We start from the raw sequence: 10,111 nt of genomic DNA on the forward strand, positions 1-10,111 counted from the left end.
AGACATAATATGTTTGGCGTTGACTTGTTGAATGTATCATGATCTGGTCAATACATACATCGTTGTTTTCATGGATCATTGTTGGGACTCAACGATGGATGAAAATCGTAGGGAGTTCGAATATGCTTAACAAGAGTTCTCGACCATATCTTTCATCAATGGTGACTATAGGTCATCGGAGTAGTCTAGGCTACACCAAATCGGTGGTCGTGTCGGTGGTGCACATGTCTAAGCCCAAAAGGACAAGGACGACGCCATGGGTGTCGCGTTCTGGGTTCAACGGAGGGCTACAGGACCTCTTGGCTCATAGCTCGCGGCTCAGTATAGGGGAACTCAGCGGCTTGGTGAATTTCCACCAAAACCCTAGCATATTTTTTTTTTTTATATATTTTTTTCAATTCAATTAAATTCAACTGCGTATAATAATTCATAGTAATATCACAATATCAATTCACATTATTTAACAAGATTATGAATATAATGCATACACAATTTATGTAGAATATAAAATTAAAAAAACATAAAGTTGGGTCATGCATTATGGTGAATGTTCATGCTATCAGGGCTACAAAAATATCAAGATAAAAATCGTTATTTTGGAAGAACCTGATTGCGTGATGATATTGATGAACTGGTTTGAAGCAGAAAATTATTTCTTCAATTTCGACTTTCCATCTCCGAAGCTTGTATCACGTTCAACATAAGAAAAATAAATTGAATCAATAAAAGTATATGAATTCAAGAAAATCAAAATTTAATCAATTAAAATAATTGAAACGTAATATTCCCTTTATTGAATACGAATAAATTATTTTTAGCACATCGTGAAGAGCGTGCTGATAACGTGTTGTGGCCTATATTTAATTGACAGGGGTGCGTCATAGAGATAAAGAGAGTGGGGAATAGGCTTGAGGAATTGTGTGTTAATTCCCCATTCCTTGTGTCTTTATTTATAGTAATAAGGATGAGAGAAACTTGCTTTCCAAGTAATACAAAGTCTATTAGGAAAGATCTTCTAGATCCCAAAGGATTCCTAAGTGGAGATAGATTAGGAATCCTTTAGGATATGTTTTTAGGCCTTGATTGGATCTAGAAGTAGTCCATGTGTAAGAAAATAAAAAGTATTATATATATATATATATGTGTGTGTGTGTGTGTGTATACACATGCATTAAGTTATAATTAATAATGTAAACTTACATTTTCTTTTGTCTATAATATTCCTTGATTTTTTTCTTGTGTCATCTTCAAGTAACTTGTACGCCCAGCTTTTCCTTTATTTGCTTTGGCTTCTTTGCAGGTTTCTTTGCAGTTTCTTTAGCGATGGGATTCAAGGGTGATTGAACCTTTGGTTGCTCCTTTTCTTTCTCAATGGTTGGCTTTGTGACAGAACAATTGAAGGGCTTTCACTGTCATTCACAGCATAAATGTATTTGGCCTTCTTTTGTTTTTTCTGGATGGGTATATAGTCATAGTATGGATCGACATTTGGTTTACAATCATCCCTCTTCCGTATATTTTTTTACTAGTGTTCTGGTCTTCTTCTTGGCAGTTTCTGTTTCTTACTCTTCAAGATCCTTGCTAGTTGGGGTATGCATTTCAACATCTTGTTGAACTCCAGATGTCTCTTTTGTAGTGGCAGTGTCTTTTTCTTCATGTTCTTGATCCTCCTTAGCTTGATTCTCAATTTGGACATCATTGTGAACAACTTTTTCATTTTCATCTGGATCAAAATAAGTTGCATGCTCTTGTGAAATTTATAAGACAAAATTCATGCTTTTAAAACTATAGTTCGTGTTTCTTACCAAAATAAGGACAATGCATTTGCTTGTTGTTGATTCTCCTCCATTTTTCTTCTTTTTCTTTGATTTGTCAATCATTTTAAACAAGTAGTCTCTCACTCCTTTTGCTCATTTATATTTGTTGATTTGGTCCAATGCCCCACAAATTGTTATGAAGCTTCATGTGATGTATGTTCCAAAGGTTGCAAATAAGAGGGATTGGATGAGATGCGCACATATGATTGAAGCAGTAGCTTTCGCCCCTTCAGGAGTTTGGTCTAGGAGTGATTTTTGGTACGCTTAAAGAATTTCCTTTTTTTTCACTATTTTTTGTTCTTGAAAATATGTTTTGACAAAGTTGTCCTCCATATCCTTGGTGGATTTGTCTGTGTTTGGTAGTTCCACTCCTTGGTTGTTCAATCCAAAGATTTGAGCAATATCTTCACTTGTTATTCATCTTGGCTCATGATCTTCGAATTTGAACTTTTGTTGCTTAGAGTCATAGCATTGTATAATCTTGATCAAATCCATATCAGACTTCCTTTTTCTTTCCGTTGCAATGATGACATCATCCATGTATAACTTAATAAGACTCCAAAATGATGTCTTGCCCAATTGATTGCAGACATCATGGCGTTCTTGAAGCATTAGCTTGTACAATTATATTGAATTTGCAAATCCAAAAATATTGCACTTGTATTGCACATATGAAGTTGGAGGTCTTTTCTTCTTTTTCTTATCTAGACTCTTTTTTGTGAAGTCTTCATTCTGGGTTTCTTGGCTCCCTCCATCTGTAAGAATTAACATAGTTTAATTATTACAAGTATTTTTGTACCTATATCAAAATATGCCACAATTTTTTACTATGAAAGTGAACTATGAAACCACACTAATTCCGAATTCACATCAAAATAGGTTACACTGTTTATCAAATAGAACCAAAATAAAACTATGCTATTTCTTAAATTAGAACAAAATTACACCAGAGTACTTGTGATACTGAACTAGAAATCTAAAGTATTGAATGATCTATATCTTAATAGACCACACTATTTATCAAAGTGAACTAGAAAATTGAACTATTTATTGATCTATATATGAATAGATCACAACTAGAAAACCACATTGATGCTGGATCCACAGCAACATGACCAAACTATTTATCAATCAAAATAACTTAGAGCACTTACGAAACTTAATTTAAAAGACTGAAGTATTGATGGATCCACATCAGAATAGGGCATGTTATATAAGAAAATGAACTAAAACACCACATTGATTTTGGATCCATACTGTTTATCAAACAGAAACAAAAAAACTATACTGTTTCTGGAACCACTGGAATAGAATGTTGATTATTGTTTATCAATAAGAATTTCTAGGTTCGTACATGTATTTCTCCGATTTTGCTTTTCAAATTTTTTGTTTTTCGTCTTTGTTTTGAGAAATTCTAGATTTGATGTGTAGATTATTGTTTGAAAACTTGAATCGAACTTGAAATTGGTTTGAGAACTTGAGGTTTAGCAATGGAATGGATTTCTGGTTCGATTTTTTGTTGCTGTTTAAAGGAAGTGGTTGGTGTTTTGATATTAACGACGTTGGAGGGATGAATGAATTTTGTAACTGCTAGTTTCGCTAACAGGCCTGGGTTAGGCCCCATTAGGGGCATTTTTGAAATATTAATTGTTATGCGTTTGAGACTTTTTGTTGAGCCCGTGTGTTTTAGTTTTTGTATAACCAGAGGCATAAGTTTTGTGTACTTATGATTAAAATTTAAACCTTTTCTGTTAAATAATAGTTTAAGGTTGTTTTTTATTAAATAAAAGTGAGCCAAGCCCTTTTTTTTTAACGCTTCCTTTTTTTTTTTATAAGTTTGCTTGAGTGACAATACAGCTGCAAACATAAAAGAAACCCAAGAGGTTTGGCAGCTTAATTTCTTCTCCTCAGCGAAGCGCCCAATCTCGTTTCTACTCACCTTCCCCACCGCAGAGCGCCTGCGATGACGACTGAGACAGAAGACGCCGTACGACGTCGCACAGCGGTTGCCGACTACCGCAAAAGGTTACTCCAGCACAAGGAGCTGAAATCCCGAGTCCGCGCAGGTCAGATTCACTCCCAAACCCTAATCCCCTTTTGCAGTTAACAAACCAAATTGTCCCAATTAGTAACCTTTAATGTGCTCGCCCTTTTAGGGTTTCCATTCCGATTTTCAATTGAGCGATTCAGTTCTGATTTTGTTATCTATTTTTTCAAATGTATTCGATTTCCTTTTTTTGGGGCTTTCTGTATGTTATGGTTATGGTAACCGCGAAATTGAGATGCTTTGAAGAATTTGGTTGGGTCAAGAAATTGAATTTTTGCAATGGGATGGTGTGCAGTGAGAGAGAACTTGCGGGCTGCGAAGAAAGAATTTGGGAAAACTGAAGATGATTTGAAGTCCCTTCAAAGTGTTGGACAGATTATTGGTGAAGTTCTCAGGCCTCTTGATAACGAACGCCGTAAGTAATTTGTTTGCTTAATGCTTGCTTCATGGTCTAAAATTTGATAGTTGGAAACCTTTTTGAGTGTAATTTTTTTTGGGCTTATCGGTGTGAGAACTGCTAAAGTAATTGATCTTTGATTTTATTGACTCAGTAATTGTGAAGGCAAGTAGTGGCCCGAGGTACGTCGTTGGGTGTCGCAGTAAAGTTGACAAAGAAAAACTAACCGCTGGAACGCGTGTTGTTTTGGATATGACTACCTTGACTATCATGCGGGCTCTACCCAGAGAAGTAATTATCATCCGATTATTTGTTAAAAGTTTGACACTTTATTCAGCTAGTCATGAACATTCTTTGTGAAGGTTGATCCGGTTGTATATAACATGCTTCATGAAGATCCTGGTAATGTTAGCTACTCAGCCGTCGGAGGACTATCTGATCAAATCCGAGAGCTTAGGGAGTCTATTGAACTGCCTCTAATGAACCCTGAGCTCTTCCTTAGGGTGGGGATCAAACCTCCCAAGGTAATTTTTATATGTTGTTGGCGTTCTTCATATTAACCTGATGCTTTTAGAAACCTAGAAACTTAGAATTTTATATACAACTTTTCTTCTCTTATTTTACTTTAAATTGTTCCAGGGTGTTCTTCTGTATGGACCTCCGGGAACAGGGAAGACATTGCTAGCCAGAGCAATTGCTAGCAACATAGATGCTAACTTTCTTAAGGTTAATTATTCTTTTCTGTAGCAACTTGTATATCACATTATAAGTTTTCTTGCTGCATATTGTGGTACTCATATCTTTGAATAAGACTAGAATCATTTTTAGTTGTTTCCAACTTATCTTTAATATTGGATACTATTATTCCTGGTGTAGGTTGTATCAAGTGCCATTATTGACAAATATATCGGTGAAAGTGCAAGATTGATAAGGGAAATGTTTGGTTATGCCCGTGATCACCAGGTAGGAGCTTGAATATTACTTCTAATTTTAACATTAAATATTCCTATTCAAAAACATACTTATTGTGTTGACTTTGTGTCTAGCCATGTATCATTTTTATGGATGAGATCGATGCTATTGGAGGACGGCGTTTTAGTGAAGGGACTAGTGCAGACCGAGAAATTCAGCGAACACTCATGGAGTTGCTTAATCAGTTAGATGGGTTTGATCAGCTCGGAAAGGTATGTAGGTTTTGGTTGAAATCAAGCTTTATTTTTTTGGTTTGGTCATAACAAACAAATGTAAACACATTTATCTAGTCATGCTTGTACAAACTGATAATGCCATAAAAGTAGATCATATCTTGGCATGGATGATGGATGTCATTTGTTTCATTTCACAGGTGAAAATGATCATGGCAACCAATAGGCCTGATGTACTGGATCCAGCACTTCTCCGCCCTGGGCGACTAGACCGCAAGATAGAGATCCCATTGCCCAATGAGCAATCAAGAATGGAAATTCTCAAAATCCATGCTGCTGGGATAGCCAAACATGGGGACATTGATTATGAGGCAGTTGTGAAGCTTGCTGAGGTAAGCATGAATATAATTATATTTATAATAAAAACAGGGCGACTCCAAACTGACAAGGCTCCCCACTTTGCAAGGATCGTGGGTTTTGTGTGTGTTTACACGACTCGAACCCGTGACCTTTCGGTTACAAAGGAGCAACCTCTCCATTGCGCCAAGGCTTGCCCTCATTATATTATATTTATATCAAAATATTTTATTAGATGCTTTCCGTGAATGATTTGATGCATTGTCTTCATTTCAGGGTTTTAATGGAGCTGATCTCCGTAATGTCTGCACTGAAGCTGGGATGTCTGCGATCCGTGCTGAGAGGGATTATGTCATCCATGAAGATTTCATGAAGGTATGTGTTAAATAGAGTACTGATGTTATACTCGATTAAAAAATGATGATTAATGAGGTGGAAATGTGGCTTGAACTACATGGGTTATGGTCTCGGTAATGTAGCATGAAATCAATAATGGTCATCCTGAAAATTATGGAATCCAAGAATGTCATTGGTGGTGTTTGGGGTTGTCTGTTTCTTGTTGTTCTAGGTCACTATCTGTGTAGGAGGTGCCTAACCATGCACCTGAAGAAAGCAACTAGATACAAGTCATATGCTTTATTTTGTTTACTGGGGAAAAGTAATTAGTTGGATTTTACAAGGATTTACGAGCTAATAAATTTCAGAAGTCCAATGGCTTGGCTCTGTTTGTCACCTAGGGGGTTCGACTACCTACTCTCTTAAACGTTGTCGAACCCTAAGACCTGTCAAGTAAGAGAATGATAGTGTGCTACAAAAGTCAAAGTGGTGTCATATATTTGGTTCTGTAGCCTACAGTTTGTTGCTTGGCAATGTTTCGGCACAGGGCATATAAATAACCCTTTTTGGTATCTTGATTCTAAGTGTTATATTTTTATATTTCAGGCTGTACGGAAACTGAATGAGGCCAAGAAACTCGAATCTAGTGCCCACTACAACACAGATTTTGGGAAAGAATGAAACTGAATTTGAACTTTGAACCTACCCGAAGAGTTAATTAAGAGTAAAAACTGCTATCATGTGCTGGATGTTGTGCTCTATTTTCTTGATGAGATGTGGGGATGGTGGTACCGCAATATGGCTTCCAGGAATGTGTTTACCACCAGACTCACATTACGAATTGTATTCTGAATCGAGCCGTTGTTTAGTATTATGATTCTCGAACATTAAATTGTCTCTTGCTTAGTTTACTGTGGTTTTAAGATGCTTTTCGTGCATATGATTAAATCAAATTTTAAACTATGATTTTGTACCTTTATACTAATTATTAACAACAAATAATAACTGCTACATTTATACTTTGTGCTCGCCAATAACTGGTTTGTGCACTCTTAACTTGTTCTTCCTGATTGCTATTGTATAATTGTTTGTGTATCTTCAAAATGTTTGAATCAACTTGTGGCCCCTTTATTTGTTATAGTGTAACACCCGTTGGACCTTCCATCGAAACTAAAGGCTTTAAAGCAGCAAATAATGGACGGAAGTTCCAGCGGAGTTATTCAACAGAATTATTGCTTCACAGTATGACAAATTTATGGATCAATACTTATGAATTTTTAGTTCAGCCAATAAAGCTCCAGTTTGACTAAAGTTCAAAGACTAGTGCCTCAATTTTGCCGATCAAAATTCAACTGCCTTTCATATTTATTCTTTCTTGCACTTCACTCGAAGGCCTCGAAAATTCTCTCCAGACCGGAGACGGTTCAAATCCTCAAACTGTTTCAAAGTTACGGTAAAAGAAACTTGGCAAGTCCCTCACCCTCTAGAGATGATTTTGACTCGACCCTGCATTCGTGTCATGTTTTTCATGTTCGTATCGTTTTCATGTCATACTGGATATCTTAACGAGTCGTGTCGTGTAATACCTGTTAAAATAAACAGGTAAAATGACCCGATCCAATAATATTAACAGATAATATGATCAGACCCGTTACCCGTTAAGGAAAATATATTTTAAACCAATAAATAATCAAATGAAAAACATAATACTGAATAAGTATATATATATACTAACACACCCCGACTTGAAAAGGTCAAAGCATGCTGGCCGTCACCGTGAGGTGACGTAATCATAAGGGTAAGTGATGTAAAAAGTGAATAAATTTAAAACTAATTAGAACTAATTATACTAAACGGTGAAAGAGTGTGCAATCGTGCGAAGAACCCACTACAATTATTTAGAGCGTAATAGACAGTGAGACTACAGAAGAGTAGTCAAAGTAACTAAAGTACACTTATTACATAACAGTGATAAGTTCGTACGTCTAAATAGAAGAGAATATCAAAACTGCCGAGATTCTTCGAGTGCCACAAAGAGTATAGCTATCTAGGTCCTGGATGTGCGAAAAACAAAGTTGAGTGGGTCAGCAAAACAATGCTTATACGAAATCCTTTATTTTCGATTATACTAACCCCTCGCCATAAAACAAGTATAGTTTCCTTAAAACATACTATATAGGTATGTAAACAATAAATCAACAACATTATAACCACGATTATGCCAAGTCATGATGTGTTAAATGCCACAGTAATAATCATGTGATAATCAAGTATAGCTAAATTCTCATCTATCTAGGCTGACACACAAGTTCGAATAGATAATTTTTAATACGAACAGGATTGGGTATAATCAATATGCTCTAGTATTACGATCGTGTGAAAGTTGGTGCAGAAGAACGGTCACATACAAGTCGTATTGCCTAATGCAATTTACCTGACAGGACTGGCATCTAAGTTGGATCCAAGACGAGCGAACGGTGTGATGTGAACATACACGTGAAGGACTGGCCCTGGCCTTGGGCGAGTACTTACACCGAGGTGCAGCAAGATGAGCATGTACAAATATGTATGAATGTCATGACAGTAATATCTCAATCATATAGCAGCATTTATCACAATTATATCGCAGTTATCAATTATTTGGCAATATATACGCAAAGTAATGTATTTATGCAATTTTGAAAACTATAAACACATATAGATATAAAAATAAACTGCCAACTCACAAGTACATCGCTGGGTCGTAACCCCCAAGCCTAGCTTGGCCTCGAACGTCCTCGGGATACGTATCCCCTATATGTGAAATAACTAAAATAGAATTAATTAAAGCACATATACGGAATCCTAAATAAAACCTCCATAGTTTGCTCAAACCTAGGGTTTATATATACCATTGTGACCTACTCGATGTCACGAACATCTCCAAATTTTTAAAATAATTTTTGGACGGCTCACGCGCCCCTTCGTTAGGAATATTTCATTAAATGCTAACAGAAGTTAACGGCATTACCTGACGCCGTTTGGAATATTCCGTTAACTCTGAAGGAATATTTCGTCTCCTCCTCCGGTGGTCCTTACCGTCGCCGCAGTCCACCGTCGTTTGCAACTTGATTTTTCGCCGGATTTCTGGAAAAATTTCAAACTCACTATTCTCTTTCATTTCTCAACCATTTTTTATGTACTTTATATGGATTTGAAGCTCGTGAAGAGTAGAATCGCGTTGTACCTGTTTGAAGTCCAAAAAGTGGATGGAGGTCGCTAGAAAAAAGCCTCAAAAGTTCTGGCCAAAAGTAAACTCTTCGAAACTCGGTCGTTTCACTTCCAAATTTCTCCCAAATTGTAATAGGAGCCTCGAGGAGTTGCGTAGAAGCTTCCCCAAGCTTCAAAACTTCCTAACTCGCTCGAAAACACATCAAACTCAGTTTGTCCGAGTTCGGACCTCACGAGTTCGACATTGAAAACTTGTCAATTCCAGGTTTCAAGAACATGGTTATGTTCGTGAGGATGAGATGAACACGAAAATGAGGTTCTTGGGTTCGATCTGTGAGCTTTGAAGCTCATTTAAGGGTTTGTAGAGAAGAAGAGAGCTTCGAGAGGGGGAGAGAGAGACAAGGAAGAGAGAGAAAGAGAGAGAGAGAGAGAGTCCATTTTTCTCTTTTTCTGATTGGTGGACAGAAATGAGGGAATGGATGGGATTGGTGGAGTGCACAAGATGGGCTAAATAAAAGCTAGGGATAGGGTTTTGGATTTTGTACAGAAAAGAGTATCGAAAATCTATTCGCACTAGTGTTTTCACACTAATAAAATTTACGTACACTCATAACAACGTGTGCAATTTAAATGCTATTGCGAGAAATAAAATAAAAGTGATATGAATACGTCCACGTCATTTGTCAATAAAGGCATAACCGTCAATACACATACTTGGTGAGAAATTACATAGGAAAATTAAGGACGGGTTGTCACAATCTACCATCTTATAAAAATTTCATCCTCGAAATTTCAACACTGA

At 36.6% G+C, this 10,111-nt stretch overlaps 1 protein-coding gene across 1 annotated transcript; it reads left to right on the forward strand.

The window, feature by feature from the left end:
• Nucleotides 1-3,664: 3,664 nt before the first annotated feature.
• LOC126623390 (26S proteasome regulatory subunit 10B homolog A-like) lies at nucleotides 3,665-7,118 on the forward strand. The gene is made up of 10 exons (XM_050292281.1): nucleotides 3,665-3,883; nucleotides 4,160-4,279; nucleotides 4,416-4,552; nucleotides 4,624-4,785; nucleotides 4,901-4,987; nucleotides 5,138-5,224; nucleotides 5,308-5,445; nucleotides 5,607-5,798; nucleotides 6,040-6,138; nucleotides 6,706-7,118. Exons 1-10 carry the CDS (start codon nucleotides 3,781-3,783, stop codon nucleotides 6,778-6,780), a joined length of 1,200 nt encoding a protein of 399 aa, XP_050148238.1. The 5' UTR covers nucleotides 3,665-3,780; the 3' UTR covers nucleotides 6,781-7,118.
• The last annotated feature ends 2,993 nt before the right edge of the window (nucleotides 7,119-10,111 follow it).

The sequence above is a fragment of the Malus sylvestris genome, chromosome 5 (assembly GCF_916048215.2).
Source record: "Malus sylvestris chromosome 5, drMalSylv7.2, whole genome shotgun sequence".
In the NCBI taxonomy this organism is placed as follows: Eukaryota; Viridiplantae; Streptophyta; class Magnoliopsida; order Rosales; family Rosaceae; genus Malus; species Malus sylvestris.